The 24201-nt window shown below is 37.8% G+C and overlaps 1 protein-coding gene across 3 annotated transcripts in view; it reads left to right on the top strand.

Annotated features, from left to right (window-relative positions):
* tafa1a (TAFA chemokine like family member 1a) overlaps nt 1-24201 on the top strand; it is a 138033-nt gene that overhangs the window by 96794 nt on the left and 17038 nt on the right. For 2 of the 3 annotated variants that reach the window (XM_007249953.3, XM_007249954.3), the window contains exon 3: nt 20207-20347. In XM_007249953.3, coding sequence (XP_007250015.2) covers nt 20207-20347 — 141 coding nt within the window. The remainder of the gene's footprint in view (nt 1-20206; nt 20348-24201) is intronic. The other variant, XM_015605948.3, reaches the window with a different exon arrangement.

Below are 24201 nucleotides of genomic sequence, written 5' to 3'. Positions count from 1 at the left end.
ATCTTCTACTACTTCTTCTTCTTATTATTATTATTATTATTATTATTGCTTGATTTTTCTGTTTATTTTCTCTACACCCTATTCAGCCACTCATCCTCTCCTTTTTTGCTGTTGTCTGTGTCTCTTGTCTCAGAGCCTGGGTTTGTGTATTCATAGATTGAGGCATATTGTGCTTGTTTATCCCTTATTGCTGTTGTTTATTTATGTTTTAAGGGGTTTAGGTTGTTTGCTGGAGAGGGAGGATGATATCATTTGCGGGTCATAGATGCAGGTGGCAGTGTACGGAGTTTATTCGCTGACGGCAAACACATGAGTGCTTCCCTCAAGACAGCACATGCACACACACACTCACACACACACACACACACACACACACACACACACACGCACACACTCCTGCTGACTAATTAGGCAGCAATAGGAGCGTAACTTACAGTGATCCACGTGTAATATAGCAGCCGTTTCTCTGGCTGTGCTCGCTGACTGTTACAAGGAAGTAAGCCTGCAGTGGTCCCTGATGGGCTGCTCTTCCATCCATTAGACTGAATAAGTGCTTGTAGCTCTGTAGTTTATGTCCTGTGTAACAGAGCTCACAGCAACTGCTTCCTCGCTCAGTAGCCGTGGTAGATATATAAAGAGCTTTAACTAAAGTGAATGCCTGCAAAGGGAACTGCCTGGGTGGTTTTTATATTATGTTGTCAGGCTTCTGGTTTAGTGACATTTTATGTTGTATCAGTATTGTTTTACTGAAACACAGTGACGGTGATAGAGAGAGAGTTTCAAATATTGCACTAAAATATAGAGGAAAAAACAGTGCATCCAACAAGAGTTCAAAAGTGAAATATACCTTTTTTTAAAACAATAAAAAAATACATATCTGTTTTCTTTTGTGCAAGGTGTGCTTACATTTGTTATGACTTTTACATTTGGTGACAAATTTAACCCAGTTCCCAACCCATCAGTTTCCTTATTGCTTGTCATGCACTGAAATGAAACTATTTTAAAGAAAATAAAATTTAAAACTACAATTTTTAAACATTTATTAAACATCAAATATTTTTAATATCCTGGGGGGTGGTGGTGGGGTAGCTAAGCTAAGTAAAGCTAATCTAAGTAAACAAAACTATAATTCTTAAAAAAAATAATAATAATAACTTTTTCTTTTATAGTCAACTGAGCACTGGTGTTCTCTGAGTTTCTTGGTGAGTAAAGCGCTTCCATTTATTTACAGTAAGCTTAGATTTCCAGATTTCCACTGAGGCTGGGTGCAGCAGCATTAGCATTAGTGGCTAACCGCTAGCAATAGCAGGAGGTCAATCCCGCGCCACAGCGCTACACTGAGGAACCCTGAGTGTTTTTTTTTTTTTTTTTTCGGTAAGCCAGGGCGATATTAACCAGGGGAGTTTATCCCACATAGCTTGTTTTAACATGGTAAACACGCAGGATACAGACCGATATACTCACCTTTGAACAGTGAAAAAGCTAGTGCTTAGCACAGTTAATGCTAATGCTGCTCCAGCAGTGCTAGCCAAGGTCAGCAGAAAGGTTACAAACAGATAATACTTACCTCTGAACGCCGATTAGCATTAGCGGTTAGCGGCCTCAACGCTGGAGAACTAAACTGAAACTCCTGTATAGTGCGGCACTTCAGCAGAGTGGCTTTACTGCTCCTTACAACCTGACTGGTAAAATTCAAACATAAGGCATACCGGATTAAAAGGGGCACTGACGATTTTTGGGAAAATTAAAGAATTTTAGGTGTGTCTTATAATGCGAAAAATATGGTAGTGGTATGGTACTTTCTAGAAAGGTATATATTATTACTTGACAGTGAAGAAGAGCCAAAAAAGATGTGTTGGAAATATTCAGCTGAACTGAACTCGAAGCTGGTCTCTGCAAGGTTGCATTCTCTTTGTGTGTAGAATATGTTACATACATAGCCTACACAGAACCCGTGTATTTTTAACCGCAAAGTTTTAGCCGACCCTCTTTTAACTTATTGTGACACGTTCGTGGGCTGCAACCCTATGTTTGAAAGCGAGCGTTATAGAATGTTACTTGACGAAATTCTGCAGCAATCTCTGCTACAAGACAAAAAAGAAAACCCAGTAAAACCTTAAGCAACACAACAACAGATACAAATAGAAATAGGGAGATTGAGATCTTTTGTATCGGAGGGAGGGTGCAATACTTGTTCTTAAATCCAAAAATACAACAGTTTGAGACACGGCTTAAAGATTTGTGTTTATCAGTAGACAAAACTTAAAAAAATATATATGACATGGAAAACAAAACCTGTGCCCATGTTTGTTGACAAATCTGCTTTCTACCAAGCAACAGCATGAGTGAATACTTGATACACACTGACAAATATAGAGTGGAAGTGTGGAAGAAATAGCTAATATTGTGTCCCATTACTTTTGTCACATCCCATTAAATGCTGGTCTGTTAACATGGACATTTCTAGCTAGATACCGCTGGTCAAGATCATTAGCACTGCACTGTCCACTGTGGGTGGTAGCAAATGCCTTCTGTGATGTGTTCTCAGTACACGTCACATGTGACATTGTGAATGGAGGAATGTTAAAGGAGAACTCTGGTGTGAAATGGATTTAGGGTTTAGTAAAACATGAGAACGAGTACAAACTTTTGTTGAATAGCCCACCTCCATTCAACCCCAGCATTCCCAAATACAGCTCTCCCAACAGGCAGACAGTTCTAATGATGGGGGCATAATGTAGCCCATGCCAAATACATGGAAAATGGAAATGCATGAATTTCAGGTGTTGCTGAATATATCTCTTTAATATTCATGCATTTCCACACAATTCATGTTACAATCTGTTGCCTTATCCTGCCTATTTATTCGTGGTTGTCAGTCGTGACTTCAAGATGGCGGCACCTGGAGAATGTTTTAAATGTCAGGGCCCTCAAGGCCCTCAATCTACCAGTGAAGTGCTACCAATAGAGCTACTTTGAGCTTGGTGAAAAAAATATTCTGTTTTGTTTTATGTTAGTTGAGGATCCCTGATATCCTTTCTTTTGTGTATACTGTATTTTAACCACAGATGTTTTAGACCTCTTAAAGGAGGGCTAAAGCCCCCCCCCCTCCCCAAATGTTGCTTGATCTGTAGCATTTGTTAGTCAATACATAGTAAATTCATATAATATTTCAATTTTACAACGATGCATTTTCTCCAAATTGAGTTTTTCTCAATTAAAAAAAACAACCAATGTTTTATGTTTTTTATTGTCGTGGGAGTCTAAGCTTAGCCCTCCTATTCATAAATATCTAGCGATGTCCCTGATTTTAACTTATTTCAACTCTTATATAAAGCATATACAGCTCTGTAAAAAATAAGAAATCACTTAAAAATGATTTTACCTAATTGAAAACCTCTGGAATATAATCAAGAGGAAGATGGATGATCACAAGCCATCAAACCAAGCTGAACTGCTTGAATTGTTGCACCAGAAGTGCAGGCATAAAATTATCCAAAAGCAGTGTGTCAGACTGGTGGAGGAGAACATGCCAAGATGCATGAAAATTTGGTGTCATTCCACCAAATATTGGTTTCGGAACTATTGTTTTCTTTGCATTGTTTGAGGTCTGAGAGCTCTGCATCTTTTTTGTTATTTCAGACATTTCTCATTTTCTGCAAATAAATGCTCTAAATGACAATATTTCTATTTGGAATTTGGGACAAATGTTGTCTGTAGTTTATAGAATAAAACAACAATGTTCATTTTACTCAAACATATACCTATAAATAGCAAAATCAGAGAAACTGATTCAGAAACTGAAGTGGTCTCTTAGTTTTTTTCCAGAGTGTCTATAATTTAATTTTTTTGCTTTCTCTATTATGTAATATTCTCCATAGCCTTGCAATGCATACACACAATGCACTCTCCTATATTAGAAATGCGTACAGAGCTGTGCAATTAAGGGCAGTTAAGTGTGGCGTTTAGTTTTCTGCATTAGGGAAAACAAATCATTACACATACGCCACCGCAACTAAATATAATATTAATAGTTTTAATACTAGCTCGCTGAATATTTACTTTTATTACAGCTTACACTCTATTTAGAGACTTTAGAGAGTTTCTGCAGGATCTGCAGGGAGCTTTTTCTAGGGGGTTCATTCTCAGAAGATGAAGCGTTTTAAATGTATATTTATGACTTTTAGCAGACGCTCTTACTCAGAGTGGCTAAGAAAACTGTTTATTCATTCACTGAGAATTTCCAAAGCTAGAATCGATATCCCCTCCCGAATTCAAGGTTCATTGTTTTGACAGCAGAAGCAGCAGCAGCTTTTATGTTTGGTTTTCAAATGTTTGTCTTTTTTATCTCTTAATTTTTCTCACTCAGAGCTTCTTGATCAGCTCCGTGTGCTTCTGATGCACAGTATTAAGTCGTCTATTCTCACAGTGGAACACAAACAGCTGTTTTTTTTTTTCAGATCTGAAACGAGAATGTAGTTTGATCGTTTCCATTGTTCTAAAAGAGAAATGCTTATCTGATGAGGCCAGTTTTTTACAGGGTTGCTAGGAGAGTCTTTGTGATGCTAACAAGTGTACAGTACAGTATTAAAAGGCACACTATCAGTAAACATCTATTTTCTGGTCTATTTTCATACATAAGGCGCGCCAGATTATAAGGCACATTTTTAAGCGACAATGGTAAAGAAACAAGGGTGTCGCCATGTTTCCCTTCTAATTCAACAGGTCTTGTCGCGGGGACTAAGTAAACAAAACTGTAATTCTTAAAAAAATATATACGTTAAAGTCAAAAAGAGCACTGGGTGTTAATCTACACAGATTTTTCTCCTGCAAACTGTTTTTTTAGGTGAATAAAGCACTTCCGTTTATTTACAGTAAGCTTAGCTTTCCAGATTTCCACTGAAACTGGAGCATTAGCATTAGCAGATAACTGCTAGCAGTAAGCGGCTAATGCCACCTGATGGCTCTGGTAAACCAGGGCGAAAATAGCTAGCGGTTTGTACCGCGTAGCTTGTTTTAACACGGTCAACACGCAGGCAACAGTCTGATATACACACCTCTAAACAGCATAAGAGCTAGCATTGTGGTTATCGGCTAATGCTAATGCTGCTCCAGCAGTGCTAGCTGTGGTTAGCAGCAGGCTACATGATACTGACCTGCACGTTCACAGTGTGAAGGTACGCCAGCAGCTCATTTAAAAGAACAGCAATGTTATTTTACTCCATATTCTGTTTATTGTTGAGGTAAAAGGTGGATTTGTGTGCTGCAGCGCGTTTATATGTGTGTGTAACAAGCAGGGTGTACGCATGCTAACCATACGTAATGTGCACGGCACTCCTGCGTAGCTAAGATAGATATGGGCTCTTACTGTAGGCTCTTGTCAGGGTTTTAATCAGTTTCTAACTGCCCACTATCAAGATGGATCTACATATCTACATTACAGACAGATTTCATCAAGTGTTATAAAGTCAGTATATTATTGTTTTGGTTGCTCTGCTTTGTGTTTGGTCATATTATTGTTTATTCTGCTGTATTTGAGCTTCATGTGATGTTGTTAATCCCTCCAGACCTTCCTAAGGCCACGAGGAGTGCAGCCAATCGTGAAATCTCGATTGCATTGTCTGAGTTGTGAGTTGTGAGCTGTTTTCTTTCACTGATCTCATCGGTTTGGACCCCTATAGTGTGGGTTGTTTTATATTTTAGACCTTGTCTTATGGTTTGGCTTTACTCAGACCTGTCTTTGCCAGTGTTCTAATGTTGGACTGGTCCTTGGGTTTGTTTATATTTTCTTTTTTTTTTGAGAGAGAGAGAGAGAGAGAGAGAGAGTGCTCTTATGTGTAATAAAAGCTGTCTTGCATCCAGTTCCTCCCACAGTCATTTGGAACGACCAAGAACAATACATTACACACATTATACATATATATATATTTAATGTTTGCATGCAGTATATAATATAAAGTGCATTATTGTATTGAATGTAACTCCTGGTTTTGTCATATCTTTGTGTATTCTGCTGTGTGTATTAGAGTTGCACGGTGTACCGAAGGTTCGATTCTTTTTCGATACTACGTCATCACAAGCGATTCGGTTCTTTAGCGTTCGAAAACACTGAGGGAGCTGCAGACTTATGTGTGGGACTCGAATATGAGCACGAGGAGATAAAAGAGAACCTTTACCTGTGAGTAGCTCACATCAGAACACGCAAATCTCTTTCTCTCTCACTCTCGCTGTGTCTCTTTCTCTCCGTCTCTCTCTCTCTCTGTCTCTCTCGCACGTGAACGCCTCCGCGTTTGACCTGCAGCACTGTGTTTAGCTGTTCTTAAAAATCATTTTAATTAAATAATAGTTCTATGCTTCTATGTTACAGTGTTATTTAACATAATTCTGATCATATTTCGCTCATTCATTTAGCAGACAAGCACCCTGATCTCTACAAAGAGCTGAGAAGTCGACAGGTTTGTGGAGTTAGTCAAGATACACTCTGTCTGTAGCTTTACTAAGATTTACTAGCGACTGCCAATAAATCACGTTAACACGGAGAGGAGTGTGCAGGAGTTTTGTTTTGGACCCGTGGTTTTCTCTATTTCTCCATTATCCCATTGGCTGTGAAACATGAACTTAAGATGTTCACGTTTTCGCGTTTCCATCGCAAATCTGTGGTCAGGCACGTAGCCTGCTTGATCGTTACACTGAACATGGGCTTATTAAAAACGGTAAACGGTTGATTAATAAAACGGAGCAGTGTTAAAATGAACATAACATTGTAATGTTCTTCTGTCTCTTTATTTTCCTTATTCAGAACTTAACTTCTGCCCGCCCGTCAGGTTCACATAGTCAGGCTACCATTACCTCTGGTTTTAGTTTTAGTTTTTAGGAAGTGTTTAGATAATTATGTTATAGTTAAGGTTATAATAACGAAACTTGTTTTTTGTTCAAATGTTTCATTTTAGAATAAAAACGTTTGCACCGATTGTTCAGTGTTCAATCCAGTTCAGTCAAAAATAAACATTTTATGTTCAGATATTTTTATCGTTTTTTTTTTCTTCCAAGTATCGTTTTGGTATCGAGAATCGTGATACTACAGTTGGTATCGGTATCGAAGTCAAAATTTTGGTATCGTGACAACCCTAGTGTGTATGTTGTTAATCCCTCAGGCTCCTCCTAAGGCCATGAGGAGTGCATCCGATCGTCTGGGTTCTGAGCCGTGTGTATCACTGATCTGGCTTGGCTTGGACTCCTTGTTTTTGTATTTGTTTTATTTTTGATTTTGTCTTGGGTTTTTGCTTCTCACATCCCAGTATTGTCAGTATTCCAAATACTGGACTGATTTTTAAGTTTGTGCATTTTTTTATTCTTTATAAATTCATTTATTTATTTTGTTGGAAAAAAAAGAGAGCGTGCCTACATATAATAAAGACTGTCTTTTATCTAGATTCTTCCACAGTCATTTGTAAATATTTTTTTTACAATATTAAAATGAACATTGTAGTTTTATTTATTATTTCTATAAACTACGGACAACATTTCTCCCAAATTCCAAATAACAATATTGTCATTTAGAGCATTTATTTGCAGAAAATGAGAAATGGCTGAAAAAACAAAAGATGCAGAGCTTTCAGACCTCAATTAATGCAAAGAAAGAAAACAAGTTCATATTCATAAAGTTAAGAGTTTAGAAATCAATATTTGATGGAATAACCGTGGTTTTTAATCACAGTTTTCATTCATCCTGGCATGTTCTCCTCCACCAGTCTTACACACTGCTTTTGGATAACATTATGCCTTTACTCCTGGTGCAAAAATTCAAGCAGTTCAGCTTGATTTGATGGCTTGTGATCATCCATCTTCCTCTTGATTATATTCCAGAGGTTTTTAATTTGGTAAAATGAAAGAAACTCATCATTTTTAAGTGGTCTCTTATTTTTTTCAGAGCTGTATATATATAATTTGTTCCCACTTCTGCTATTCTGCTGAATTTGAACTTTATGTGATGTTGTTAATCCCTATGGTCCCTCCTAAGGCCACGGGGAGAGCAGCCAATCGTGAAGTCTCGGTTATATTATCTGAGTTCTGAGCCCTTCTGTATTTTTTATATTTTAGACCTTGTCTTGGGTTTCGCTTCTCGCATCCCTGTGTTTCCAGTGTTCTAAGGTTGGACTGTTTTTTTATTGTATTTTATTTTTTGTTTTTTTATGAGAGCGTATTCTTGTGTCTAATAAAGGCTGTATGCTCTTGCATGTAGTCTCTCCCACAGTCATTCATGATTGTTATTTCTGTCTTTAATATTTTATTGCATTTATCTGTAACCAGGAGAACTGCATGAGCCGAGCACACCCAGTTCTTAACAATGCCCTACACGGGCTGGAGTCTCGAGGAGCCGTCACTGCATGGAAATAGCTGAATCTATAAACAGTATAGCCTGCAGGACCTTGGGGTGCCCTCATAGATATGATAAGGATTCATTGCAGGCAGTGCGCAGCACACATTGTACTTTATCCAAGCATCATTATCCACAAATGACATACAGGCATTTCCATGCTATGGCTCTCCAGCTGCTTGGCTGCCTAAGTAGAGTAGACGTTTGAGAGTCCGTTCACGATACAGAGTGATAGAGACCACTGATGCCAGAACCCTCATTACTGACCCAGCAGTTCCAAGTGAGGTGAAGAATTTCATATATATACGTTTCAATGTGACATTAGAAATATATGCTGTTCTGAATATCTCCCAGGTATTATCATTAGTTATAGAACACTGAAAAACTCCATATATCATGACAAGAGAGTTTGAGAGTTAGTAGTTGTATAGTATCTGTGAAAACTGCTATAAGAAGAAGCTGACTGGATGTGATAATAATAATAATAATAATAATAATAATAATAATAATAATAATAATAATAATATTATTATTATTATTTAGCAAGGTTTTTCCTGAATTGTTTTTTTTTTTAATAAATGTTAAACCTAAAAAACATATATTTACTCTTAATTGTAATAGCCGTCACAAAGTAAACAAATAATTTTAAATAAAAAAAAACACAATACATGGTTAATACGGTCATGAAAAACCGGGAAAAGTTATGGAATATAAAAATAGCAATTTCCAGGCCTGGATAAATTTTGGAAAAATAAAAATACCCCAAAAGTTTTGGAAAAGTCCTGGAAATTAGGTCTACAAATCTTATGTTTCCATTTATTGATGGAGAAAATCTATTTTGAGCAAACAAATACGTCAGCTCAGAGTTAATTCAGTAATTTAACCCTACACAATGGAGCTCTCAGGATCCGACATACATTTTATTATTAAAGATTGTGTAAGATTTTGATTATAGTTTTAGTTGCGTTTTGTGGTTATTGCCTGTGTCTGCACAGATATTGTGGTCATAAAAATAAAAAAATCGTATGGTCATGAACATTTGCCTTAAAAGCATGGAAAAGACAATAAAAAATCATGGAAATGTATTAATTAAAAAAAATTAGGAACCCTGATATTATTAGGTTATATGACAAAAAAACTTGTCTCTATACTAAAATGCTTAGAATAAACTTTCTGTGTTGGGAGAAATTAGGAGCTCAAGAAAAAACTCCAAGCAGCACAATCTTCTCGCGATTTTATTTAGTTTGGACTATTTAAAGGAGTTATATGTTGATTTGTGGAAGGTCATGAGTGGTTATGTTATATGAGTGTTTTTTACCTTCATGATATTGTGGTGGAGAGTGGATAAGAGTCTCCACTGATGGAATCACAAGTTTTAGAAGAGAATTTTCATTTTCATTTGCAGTGGCAATAGTTTTGGTTCTCTCTATTACTAATGAAGCTGATATGCAGGAGTGTGACCCCGTCTCATTAACCGTGAAGCTGCAATATCTAAATATACAGTATTTTTCATTTATTTTTTTTAACATTGCAGTCTTGAAGTAATTTGACTGACTGGTGAAATGAATTCGCCATGTTGCACTCTTTAATTGCAATCATATCTTCCTACCTAAATTGCTTTCAACTTATTCCATTTATACCATACCTTATACTAGAGCTATGGTGTATAAACTACAAGTATTTAGATTTACAATAAACTATTACAATGTAACTGCACCAGCCCTCATGATAATCTGTTCTAATTGATGTTACATATTTGTTATACTGCCAACTCTTTATCTAATGAATCCAAAGGAAGGAATGTTTTCACAAAACAAGTTCAAACCAAGGTTCATGTCGGTGTTGCAATGTATACATTTAGTCCGGTTAGTTTCGGTTTCACACTGCAGTTTTTAATGAGTGCCCTAAAGAGTACATGGGTTGTGTCTTCCTATACATGACATTGTTTGGTTTGTAGAAGAGCATGGTTTAAAGGAAATCTCCGGTGTAAAATGGACTTTTGGTGTAGTAAAACATGATAAAAAGTACTTACCTTTGATGAATAGCACACCTCCGTTCTCCCACAGCATTCCGAGATCCAGAAACCTTAACAGTTTGTCCAAACTCCCTTCAGACTGGGTGACACGGGGCATAATTTGCCCCGATAAATAGTTTTTTCCACCTTTATCCAGTTATCCAACAATTGAATTCAATGGGGGTCAGTATACAGTGGTGTGCCTACCTCGTGCCTTTACCTAAACATGTACTAGGGCTACACGATATTGGAAAACATTTACATTGTAAAAGTAATTTTTTCAATGATATATATCGCGATATTAAACAATGCAGGGCTAATGACATCACCAGCCCCTCCCCCACCCGCACACTGTCTCATGTCCGTACTGATCAAGAGCTGAGTCAGCGATGAGCACTCAAAACCCAAGGAAAACAGCAAAACAACAGTAATCGACCCTTTAATTGCTTTTTTTTATCATTTTATTTCAATTTTTTCCCATTTCTCCCCAATTTAGCAGAGCCAATTACCCCACCCACTCATTAGGACTCCCCCTATCACTAGTAATGCCCCAACACACCAGGAGGGTAAAGACTAACACATGCTTCCTTTGATACATGTGAAGCCAGCCACCGCTGATGCTGATGCAGCATTGCCGAGTAGCCAGCGCACTTGGAGGACAGTGCAGCGACTCGTTTCCGAAACATCAGCTCACAGACGCCCTGTGCTGATTGACATCACCCTGTAGTGATGTGGCGGAAGCAGGGCCAATTGTGCTCCCTCTGAGAGCCGGCAGCTTGATGGCAAAGCTGCATGAGCGGGGGTTCGAACCTGCGACCTCCCGCTCATAGTAGCAGTGCTTTAGACCGCTTGACCACTCTCGCCCCTTAAATAGCTTTTTTAAAGGTAAATAAGAGAGTTTTTGGGGCAAGTAAAAGCATGAATTCAGCTGTAAAAGGAAATATCAGCGCAAAACTGTGCTGAACTGAGGTGAACAGTTTTCGACATTTCTACAAGCAAGTGCCCAACCATGTGGATGTGGTTTCCTCGTGTTTAAAAGAAGTGGAACCCGACACAGCCTTTTACTGTAACAGCCCACCCATCTGCCTCAAGATTGGACATGTGTTGCATTATGAGATGCTTTTCTTCTAGTCACAATTGTACAGAGCACTTATCAGAGTTACAGTAGCCTTTCTGTCAGCTCCAACCAGTCTAGCCATTCTCTATTGACTTTTCTCATCAGTAAGGAGTTTCTGTCTGCAGAATTGCCACTCACTGGATGTTTCTCTTTGTTGTTGTATTCTGAGTGAACTCTATAGATGGTTGTGCTGAAAATCCCAAGAGATCAGCAGTTCTAGAAACTTTCAAAGAAGCCCTTCTGGCACAAGCAATAACCTTTTCCGTCTCTCAAATGGTTGACGTGAAGAAAACCTGAAGCTGCTGGCCCATATCTACATATAACTGCATGCATTTTACTCCTGCCACCCAATTTCATGAAATAGAGGTTCATTGTAAATTGCTCAGTGAGTGGAGTTCAAATAGTAAATTGGATTCTGAAGGAAAACCTCATCCTCCAAACAAGACGTCTGCGTTTCTTGTGATGTGTGGCTCATATGTGTGAACACAGATGTCAGAGGAGAGAGGATGGAGGAGCATAGTAATCCACGGGCGTGCTGTTTGCACACTGTGATGTTGAGGCCGTCTCGCTGGGAAAGAAAGTCTGAATGACGAAAAGGGGAAAAGAAGACAAAGAACAAAGCTCTACTCAGCTGCCCTAGAGAAACCTGTCAGTCTCCAAGAAGAGCTGGAATAAATGCACACACAACCGGAGACAAACACACTCCCACATGCCTGTCCACTGTTAGGCTGATGGTGTGGTCAATGTTCAATTTTCTTTTATATATAAACACTTTGTAACAATACAAATTTTTTTTTACATTATTACACATTAAGATTAATGTAAACCTCCATTAAAAAGTAATTTTTGTACTTTTTATACAGTTTTCTTTACGTGAGGTGATGTTTAAGACATCCACATCCACCTTGTCATCTTGGAATAACTGCCCAATCACATCCTTCACACTGTCTCTTATCCCCAAAAACAAAAGCCAAATCTGGACAAGATTAGTTTCTCAGAGGGATGTCTGTGAAAAATATTTCACACTTCTACTCTGTGATAAACCTCTTGCATCCGGACTGTGATTGAAAAAACAGGAAGACCAGTGAGTTTTTCACTGGTGAGGCTTTCTCAGTCACGTGACATCGCGTTCAGTAGCTTCTCCATTTCCACTCGCTTGAACGTTGAGTTTACGTGGATCACCATGAACATGTACTCAAACTGTAATTATGGTGCGTGGCAGTGGACAAATAGCAATTTTATTAAACTTGTCCCTACTACGCTAGTGGTGGTGATAAATTATCTAGCTGTGGTTAGCAACCTTACTGAAGGTCAGTGATTACTTGTTCAATAGAAAAATAGCCAGCTTGCCTGTTTCCAGGGCAGCAGCACAATGTTGGCATGTTGTTGTGATCTGTACCTGGGTGTTAATCCAGGGTGGAAGAAAATAAGAACATAAGAACGTAGTGTCTGAAGCTCTGCTGACAAGAGCTGACAGTGCTTAAAAGACTCCACCCTCAGCTTAAATTTGAAAAAAGGGGTAGTTTGGGTGGGGCACTGGGGGATGTGATGTATGGGTTTACAATTTTGATTGCAGATTTGATCTTTTTGCACAAAATTCACTCTATGAATCCCCCCTGTCGTCATGACTGCACCCAAATGGTAGGCACCTCTAATGAAAGCCTCCAGTAAGAAGTGTCTCATGTAGGCAATTATTCAAAAATACTCATTATTACACAAATTATCAGCCTCTAATATCAGGTTTAGAGTTGTTATTATTAAAATCAAAGCTTAAATGTGTATATCATCGCTGTCCAATGAAAAACACTTATCTCCAAAACTGAAACTTTACAGGAGAGAGAAAAAACCTTGTAAACTTTCAATGGAAGTCAATGTAAAAATAGTTTATTTCAGGTAATTTCGAAGAGTTTCTATTGGTCCGTTCATCAAGAAATTTATAGCAGGAACCTCAAGTGTGTTATTGCTTAAGTATGCGGACAGTTCAGTTTACACCACAGCTGGTTTACTATGCGAACGCCAAAGATGGCCGAACAGCAAGTATATCTCTGGCCTCAGAGCAGGAAATGAGAGGAGCTGACCTCCCGGGTCGCTGTTGCTCTCAGGCCCTGTGAAGCTAATGGAAATAGTGGTGCAGTTTTAAACACTTGACTCTGTGTGTAAGCACTGATTAAGAAGGGGCGCAGGCGGGGTGCAGGCGGGGTGCAGGCGGGGCGCAGCGACGGCCCCCGGAGTTCGGCAATCATCTCTCCCTCAGTCACGTAAAGTGAAAGGATATGAAAAGCAATCACTCCCCTACATGACTCTGAGATGTCCACTGTCACCTTTTTAAATATTCATAACCCCCTACATTTTTATTGATTTCTAAAAGTACGTTTAACAATGCTTATTATTTCCCTCACTTTCTCCTCTTCGATTCAAAGCCCCAGACGAGAATTTCCTCTCCTCTGTTTACTCTGAGTGAAGCGTGTGGGTATTTTTGTCGAGATATTTTCAGGGGGGTGGTGTTGTGTTTTTTTCCCACACTCCTTTTTTATTCTTTTTCTTAGATCAAAGTGGAAACTGGGTCTGTCTTATGTAATTAAGACTACACATTAAAGAAAATAAACCCCTGTGCATTCCGTCTGAAGCCCCACCGGAGCTCGGAGTGGTTCATAATTAATGGAGAGCAAACACAGGCTGTTGAACACGGCGCTCGGTCCTCGGCGTCTCTCCCGCTCCCGCTGCCTGCATTATTCAATGTCTCGCTGTCGTTAGCCAAACCTGCTGCCAGACACACAAACCCGGGGCACTCCCACAGCCGGGCGCCGCAAACCCAGCCGAGACTCTGCTAATGGCTCTCCCGCGTCTCTTCACGCTCACAGATATCCCAGCTTTTATGTTTAATTGTTTGTCTCGCCATTAACCTTACAGGAGGTATTAAGTCTCCAGATGAGTGAGCAATCACTCGCCTTCTGGATCATGAGTCATTCTATCTGATCTGATACTCTCCAGCTTTCTCTGCATTTGCTCTCTCTCACACACACACACACACAGCATATCGCTGCCAGTGGGTATCGATGACCGGACGGCAAAATCAATACATATTTAAGGAAACAAAATAACTAAATAAAACTAATTTGCTGAGACAAAAAAATGTACATTAAAAAAACAAAGTTAACTTAAGCACGAAAAATTGTACATTTAAAAAAATCTTAATTTATCAAGCCACACTACATTTACAAAGACAAAAATGCACAATTGAAAAAATTACAATAGTTATAAAATTTGCCAAGACAAAAATATGTATAGTAAAAAAAACCAAAACACATAAAAACTAAATAAAAAAATAATTACTAATATTAAAATGAATATTTAAAAAAAGTAAATACAGAAGATAAAAAACAAATTAAAAAAGGTCAAAATAATCCATTAAAAAAACTAAACTACAATAGTAAAATAAAATAATTTTAAACAAAATAAAGTTACAAAAAAAAAACTACTTAGACACAGTGTGAATATTTAAAAAGTAATATTATGAAAAGGAAGGCAAAAAAGTGAAAACGAATTAACAGAGAAATGTATTTAAAATGTACATAAAACAAAAGGTTAAACAAATGTAAAAATACAAAAGTGGCCAATTTAAATAACAAAATAAAAAGTTTAAAAAATGACAGACAATAAATGTAGATTGAAATAATAATATTATAAAATGTAAAAGCAAACTTACAAAGACAAAAATGTACATTTGAAAAAATCATTACAAATATAAAAAGGAATGTTAAAAAAAATTAAATACAGAAGATAAAAACGAACTAAAAATGTTAAAATTTTCCATTAAAAAACAAAACTACAATAGTAAAAACAAAGGCACAATTTGAAAAAAAAAAACTTAAACACAAAATGTATATTTGAAACATTATACTATATAAAGACAAAATTGTATATAAAAAAAACTAAAAAATAAAGGTAAAAATATGAATTGAAAAATCTTTAAAATAAAACAAAATTAACAAACACAAAAATGTGTGTGTGTGTGTGTATATACAGTGAGTCCAAGAAGTATTTGATCCCTTGCTGATTTTCTTTGTTTGCCCACTAATAAAGACACTATCCTTCTGCACTTTTAATGGTAGATATATTCTAACATGGAGAGACAGAATATCAAGACAAAAATCCAGAATATAATTTTAAAGAATATATTTTAATTAATTTGTATTTCAATGAGGAAAATAAGTATTTGATCCCTCTTGCCAAACACACTCAATACTTAGTGGCAAAGCCTTTGTTTGCAAGCACAGCGGTGAGTCGTTTGTTGTAGTTAACCACAAGTTTAGCACACACACCAGGGGGAATTTTGGCCCACTCTTCTTTGCAGATCCTCTCTAAATCATGAAGGTTGGTGGGCTGTCGCTTGGCAACTCTGACCTTCAGCTCCCTCCATAGATTTTCGATCGGATTGAGGTCTGGCGACTGGCTGGGCCACTCCATGACCTTAATGTGATTTTTCTTGAGCCAATCCTTTGTTGCCTTTGCTGTATGTTTAGGGTCGTTATCATGTTGGAAGACCCAACCACGGCCAATTTTCAGATCCCTGGCAGAGGGGAGGAGGTTGTCCCTCAGGATTGTGCGGTACATGGCTCCATCCATCTTCCCAGTGATGCGGTGAAGTAGCCCTGTACCCTTGGCAGAGAAACACCCCCAAAACATTATGCTTCCACCTCCATGCTTGACGGTGGGCACAGTGTTCTTGGGGTAATAGGCAGCATTTTTCTTCCTCCACACATGGCGGGTGGAGTTGAGGCCAAAAAGTTCAATTTTGGTCTCGTCTGACCACAAAACCTTCTCCCAATAACTTGGTTCATCTTTCAAATGATCATTGGCATACTTGAGGCGCGCCTCCACATGTGCTCTCTTCAGCAGGGGTACCTTTCGGGCACTGCAGGATGTGAATCCATTGTTGCGCAAAGTGTTGCCAATTGTTTCCTTGCAAACTGTGGTCCCAGCTGCCTTCAGGTCATTTGCTAACTCCTGCCGAGTGGTTGCAGGACGATTTCTGACCGTTCTCAGCATCATTGCCACCCCACGAGGCGAAATCTTCTTTGGAGCACCGGGCCGAGGTCTGTTGATTGTCATGTTATACTCTTTAAACTTTCTGATAATTGCACCAATAGTTGTTACTTTCACATCCAACACCTTACTAATCTTTTTGTAGCCCATTCCAGCTTTGTGAAGGTCAACAATTCTGACTCTGAGGTCCTGTGACAGCTCTTTGGTTTTACCCATGTTGGAGACTTGAAATCTGTGTGATCTGTCTGATTCTGTGGACAGGTGTTTTTCACACAAGTGATTAGTGAGAACAGGTGGCTTCAGGTCAGGTAACAAGTTGATTGGGAGTGTCTAACTGGTCTGTAAAAGCCAGAACTGCTAATGAATGCTAAGGGATCAAATACTTATTTCACTCCATGAAATACAAATCAATTAATATATATTCCTTAGATTTATTTTTTGGATTTTCTTTTTAATATTCTGTCTCTCCATGTAGGAATACATCTACCATTAAAAGTATAGAATGATCATGACTCACTGTATATACGTATATATATATATATATATATATTTAAACTAAAACAAACTAAAGAAATGTACTTGGTATGAAACACTTACATGTCGGTACGCAGCAACATATGCACCTTTCATTCACAAATCTAAAAATATCTCAGTTTTAAATTGCTATTATTATTAATATAATTATTATTATAAGTTGTGGTAATAGTAGGTATTTAGAGCACATTTATCTGAATTGTTTTACAAGAAATGCTTTAAATAAACTCTAACTTCTTACATTGATTCTTCTCTGCCGTTATGCTCACACAGCCCCCACGTGCTTAAATTGGTCCCAGCTGCAGTTAAAGGGAATTTTGGGTAATGGGACACTGTTGAGTCTGCTTTATAGCAGCGCTCTCTGAGGGGCTTAATAAGCGCTCATAGAGGGCACTCCTACAAACCCCTCAGATTGGCAGAATGAGAAATGGGACACCCTACAGCCCTGTGCTTCCTGCAGGCATGAGCACCTGAGGACTACAGGATCACAGGTGTGCTATTGTTGAGTCTTATTGCAGCGTAGATGTGTTTTTCTTCTTCATCGAAAACCTGTTTTACATTTAAATCCAGCCTCCTAAAAAATGAGCTCCAGATCTGGGGTAGGTTGACCTCAGGTCTCTCCACTGGGAGTCAGTGGTAGGTGGAAGTGTGAGACGTTATTGGAAACTATTGGAAACTTTACGCCTTTAACTTTGTAGAATACTAAGTTAAGTTATTGTAAATCACAATCAATAAAAAGTGAATAACATAAAATGTTCCACTCACATGATTTCAGAACAATACAGAATCCCTGCATTTTAATACAGTGCTGCCTGAGGGCCCAAAGATCACCAGCATAACAATATTGACCATCTGCCTTTTACGTTACACACTCTGCGCAAGGTGCGTCAAGCTGCTCATTGCTATCTTACACCCCAACAACAGTAGCTTTTTTCACGCCTTCCACTTGCATTGTTTAAATAGCAACGGAGCTCATGAAAATATCCACGCAGATGGGCATGATGGTCTCGAAATGACGTGTGTTCAGGTACTGAAAACTTAGGTACGTCACTGACTGAAATGAACCTTAAAAAGACAGAACAGAAAACACACATGTGTCACTGACTGAACTTAACATAGATAGATGTACTGGTGTACATTAAATAACCTTTTTTGAAACTTTACCGCCAATTTTAGAGACAGTTTTTTGCAGATTGGTGAACTTCTGCTCATATATGCTTCTGAGAGACTCTGCCTCTCTAAAAGGCTCTTTTTATACACAGTTATGTGAGTTAAGTACAAATTACTTCTTCTGCGGCGGTTCTTTATTAGTATCACTTACTTTTCCAGCCTTTTGTTGCTGTAAAAAACTTTTATTGGAATTTGTTGGAATGGATGCATATTTATAAAAAAAAAAGTAGGTTGACCAGCCATTAAAAAACATGAAATTTCAGGTTCATACTGTTTTTAATGAAATAAAAGACAAATGTTACATGTTAGAAGCACTGCTTTTTATTTGTATTTTATGTATTTGTGGTTGAAATAAATGTACAGTTCTAAATATTGTTAAATAGGGCTGTGTATTAAAGAACCTGGTGATATGGGAATTACAGTTCAATATGTTACAAAACAAAAGAAATGTAATATACAGCTCTGGAAAAAAATTAGACCACTTAAAAATGATGAGTTTCTTTTGTTTTACACTTTTGCACTAGGAGTGGCATAAAGTTATTCAAAAGCAGTGTGTAAGACTGGATGAGGAGAACAAGATGCATGAAAACTGTGATTAAAAACCCACCAAATATGGATTACTGAACTTTATGAATATGAACTTGTTTTCTTTGCATTATTTGAGGTCTGAAAGCTCTGCATCTTTTTTTATTATTTCAGTTCATTCTTCATTTTCTGCAAAGAAATGCTATAGTGACAATATTTTATATTTGGAATTTGGGAGAAACATTGTGCATAGCTTATAAAATAAAACAACAATTTCATTTCACTCAAACATATACCTATGAATAGCAAAATCAGAGAAACTGATTCAGAAACTGAAACAAGAAATTCAGGTGTTACAATCAATTCCATGGCCACAGCTGTATAAAAGCATGCAGACAGGCAGAGATATGGTATGGGAAGCTTGTGACTCTGGTTAGTGAATAAGTTTATCTTTTGCCTTGTTTATACATATTTATTTTCAAGTTCAAGTTTAATCATATTTTTACAATTATTTAGTACACTTCAGTGCTAAGCTGACTCTAATATTAGTAGACAGTAGTGAGAGGGCAGAGTGTTTAAAAACCCCAGCAGCACTGCTGTGCCTGATCCACTCTATATAGTACCAGCACAACACACACTAACACACTCATTACAATGTCGGAGTTACTGCAGTGCTGAGCTTTTTTTTTTTTTTTTTTTTTTTTTCAGTGAGTGTATTAGATTCAGTTATGTAATCAATATCGACAGCCTTAATTGAGGATTAATTGTCAACATGGGGTTCAACACAGATTCCATTACATTATCTCTATCGACTGAGTTAAATGAGGATTGTCAAAATAGTAGATTCAGTTACGCCATTAATATCGACATGGCTAATTGAGTTCACATGTATTTGATGTTTAGTCTGCTGTGCTGCTGTTTTAAGTGTTGTTCCTCAACTCTAGATTCTTCTTTCTGTATGTGTGTGTGTTTCTGTGTTCTCCGGGGCTGGCGTTCCAGAACGTCTGGTAATCACTCACTCGCAGTGTGTGACTGCAGGGCCTCTGTCTTTCCCATGTTCGCTCTCACTCCACTTCCCTCCTCATTAATGTGCTTTTACACACACGCAGCAGCCTCCTCGCAGGCTTCTCCACACACTGCATCTTTCTTACTTAGTGCCGTGGCCCTGTGCTAGCCGCAGGGGACAAACACTAATCAACATAACTGAAGCTTCCAGACTGGAATCGCTGCGCTTTGAGGACTTCACACTTTTTTTACTGCCGTCGCTGCTTCATTTATGACCTGCAAACTAATGATATGAATACCCAATAAGGCACTTTAGCACTGGAAGCTAGCCGCGGATCCTGCACGAGGAACGTCGGGCAGAAGAGACGGGCCACCTCTGGAATTCGATGCTTTTATTGATTGCTCTTTCTTTTGACAGAAGGAGGGACATGTGAAGTGATCGCTGCGCACAGATGCTGCAACAAAAACAAGATTGAAGAGCGATCCCAGACCGTCAAGTGTTCCTGTTTACCGGGGAAAGTGGCTGGAACAACAAGAAATAAGCCCTCCTGTGTGGACGGTGAGTCAAATCAGATGTAGTACACTTGATGTTTAGAAACTTTTAAAGGTTAATTCTTAATCGCAAAACTGTACACAATGGCCTAATGGTAACAAAGGCTACGTTGCAGCTTTCTTTGCTTTCTGTGAATATCGTTTTTTTTATTTATATCTCCTCCTGCTCTAAATTCACAGATTATGCTAACATGCTTATTGAAACATACTAACTAATTTTGAAATGGAGATTTGTGAGCTTTTACCATAGCTATAGAAGGGTTTCCATGCGTCCTTATAAATAAGTTATAAAATGTCTTAAATTAAATTTTGGATAATTTAGGGTCTTAAATTATCTTAAATTTACTGTAAATTTGCTGTAGGTATACATTTTTTAGACTGTATGTTTAATTGCGGTGGAAAAGCACATACTAACGTTAGCGGTGAGTTATCAGAGAGAGAAATAAGGTTAGAGTAGAGCTAGTTAACATTAGCGGCGAGCTAGCTACCATACATGTTAGCGGCGGGTTAGCTACATTCCCGGGGAGAAAACTAGAGTAAGCGGAGAGGTAGCTAACATTAGCAGTGAGCTAGCTTAGATGCTAACATGTTCTGCAATCTGAAAAAAAAAAATTGAAAAATGTGAAAAATTTATAACAAATGGTAAACGTTAAGATTTAAATTATTTTCTTCTTAGTTACGACTAATTTTTTGGGCATTGAATTATATTTGTTGAGGTCTTAAAAAGGTCTTAAAAAGCCTTGAATTTGACTTTTAAAATGAAGCAAGAACCAGGCTTCGTCCAGCATCAGAAAGCACTGCTAACACACTGGCTATATGTGCTGTCCTGCTTTGCAACTAGAGCTAGAGATGTACTGAGATAAAAACAATTGTGCAAAACTTTTCAAAAAGGAACATGTTTCAAAAGGCTTAAATTATGCAGGTTTTCATTGATCTCGCCACTTTTTCCACCTCTGAATGAATAAAATAACTTAACTTAAATATTTTGTCATCCTTTTTAGAGAGAAATTCATTACCAAACTATACATTTTTTTTAATATTTACTTTGCATGTTAATATGCATAGATTTACAGTCCTATTTTAGTCGTAAATCCACCTCAGTAGTGCTATTCTAATTATAAATTTACCTCAGCACTGCTATTTATATCATTCATTTATCGTCAAACCTGCTTAATTCATTCTATATTGAGGTGGAAACCAGAACCAATCCCAGTAGCCACCAGACAGAAGGCAGGATACACCTTTGACAGGGAGCTAATCTACACAGTCACACATAGGATCAATTCCGAACGCCTGAACGACATGTTTTTGACTGTGGGAGGAAACACACAGAAAGACTCCCCCTGGGAAGCAAACCAAGCAAATTAAATTTATACAGAGAAATGCAGAAAGGCTAAATTAGCTCAGCTTGCTAATGTTATCATCTTAGCCTCAACTAATTTCTTTCAGCTAGAAAACAACCAGTTTTTAAAATGGTAGTACTAATAATTGTGTGATATTGGTGTAAGCAGAGTCTAAAAATTAACTTAAACTTGGCGTATGACAGCTCTTCCGGACTGGGCAGAGTGTTATATCCTCCGTTAGAGCAAACACTAAAATAAAATAAAAATACTTTCAGTATAAATAAACACAGAATTTCAGCTAAATATTTTCATGTGCTAAATATTCAATGCATCCCTAGCTACCATAGCATAGCATAGCCACTCTGGCTAGCTTGGCCTTGCTAACACCATGTTAGAAATCAGGCTGGTAACCATCAGCAAATCCTAGTGTCATTAAGTCCTTTGAACAAACAGTTCTGTTGCCCTCAATTATGTTGAGCTAACTGTGCTGAGAATGAGCTTTCAGACAAACTGAACAGGCTAACAAATAATAAATAAGTGTGACCATTATTAAATAATGTGTTTAGTTCAGCTTCACAAATGGACCCCAACGTAACAGCCCACCTTAATCCCATGGGCCATATCGTACACCCTGCGCAAGGTACGTCATGATGCTCGTTACTATCGTACTACTAAACTCTTACCTTCGACTTGGTGATTCGGTGCTTGGGCAGTTTCACCATGGTGAAACTCCAGATCTCGCTCTATATCACAAGATCCAATGGGAACAGCGCCCGCTTTTACCCATGTTGTGTCGAGTTAAGCTGCCTTGTCAAACCGTGCTTCCCTAGTTTATATTTAAGGTCTGTGTAAAACGCAGAATCAACCGGAGATCTCATTTTAAACCTAGAGTTACTTACACAAGATAGCTAACACTAACTAGCTGCTGTAAACAGAAGCTGTAAACAGAGCTGTTGAAGTCACTGGCTGACGTAGACACCATAACGTCTCTCTAAACAACTTGTATTTTGATTTTGATAACTTGATTTTCTTTGACTGGCTACTGCAGACAAGGGAGGCTGAGAAACAGTTTCATGTGCAGCATCATATTCAACTCAGAGAGACCTATAGTATTTCACAAAGAACAAGAATGGAAAAAATGGAATTTATCGGATTGAGACCTTTAAATGAGCTGAACTCACAGGTCAGCATCCTCTGCTGAGATGCGCAAAAGCATTGCGCCAAAGTCTGAGCACACCTGACTCTTAAAGGGAATGACTACTGGCACACTAATTGGTTTATTTCACATTACGCCCAGAACACATCAATAGTTATTTATGAGTATCAGTACGTCTGATTTTGCACCATTACAATACCAAAGACACACCGACACGCCCTTAAAATCAGCAATCAGCATGACGAGCAATTGACCAGTGCGCTAAAGATCGCTAAAATAGGGCCCTAAATGTTTACAACCCAGAGTCCCATGCTTATCTCTTCCTTGTCCCAGCTTGTCCCAAACTTTTCAAGATCTATTTTCTGTCTATCAAAGTTCTGCCCTCTCTCAGGATCATCAATTCCCAAACATATTCAATTTGCTGCACAGACCTAACCAGGAGTTAAACACTTGTCGAAAAAGAAACTGAGAGCCAGACTTGAATAACATCTTCTGAAGAGTCCATGCATTTCTTTAATATACAGCCATTTCTGCTGACTCTATTACAGGGAAGTCTAAGCTAACCCACAGGCTGTGAAGTTGGCTGAAAATGAGAGTGCAAAGAAAGCAGCACTTCACTGACACCGTGAATAAAAAATATTGAACGTTTTCTAATGGGTTGAATATACTTGAGCAGATGTTCATATTCCTGGGAGCGGTGCCAAAGTGTAGCCTATTTGTGCGAAACACAGTTAAATGGATCTAAGAGGAGAGAAAATCAATAAAAAAGGTACCTGCCATATGCTAATTATAGATTTTTTTTCATGCTATAAAGCATCACCTTTCTTGTTTAATCAGCCCACACACCATCCACACTAACAGTTTCTCTAAAGACTAAAACGATCTGAACTGACAGTATGTTGACTGAATGTTTGGTGGCCTGGTATGTGTGATTACCTAAATACTTAAAGTTAGCATTGTATTTAAAAAATATATAAATATTATATAATAATAATAACCAAAAAATAATTACTTATTTCTTTCACCAAGATAAATAGTTGTTTATTGTCATTTCATTAAAATAAATGAAAGAAGAAAAATAGCACATATCAGTGATTCTCAGCCATTGTCCTGGAGATTTTTTTTTTACTGATTCAGCTAATCAGCTAATTAAAAAGCCATTTCGGCTTTAAGTTTTTCTGAGTGTGTTACAGCAGAAAATCACTAAAATGTGCAGAGTCAGGGTTCAGGATTAGGAACCACAAATTATGAGCACAATAAAACTGTTCTGTAGTGCTGTATATGATTTTCTGTTATACTAACATTATACTGGCTTTGCTACTCATTTATTTTTCCAGAGAATAGAAAGGGTTCCATAAACAG

The sequence above is a fragment of the Astyanax mexicanus genome, chromosome 13 (assembly GCF_023375975.1).
Source record: "Astyanax mexicanus isolate ESR-SI-001 chromosome 13, AstMex3_surface, whole genome shotgun sequence".
NCBI lineage: Eukaryota > Metazoa > Chordata > Actinopteri > Characiformes > Acestrorhamphidae > Astyanax > Astyanax mexicanus.
Note: the sequence above shows the minus strand (reverse complement) of the source record. Positions and strands in the feature narration are given on the sequence as shown.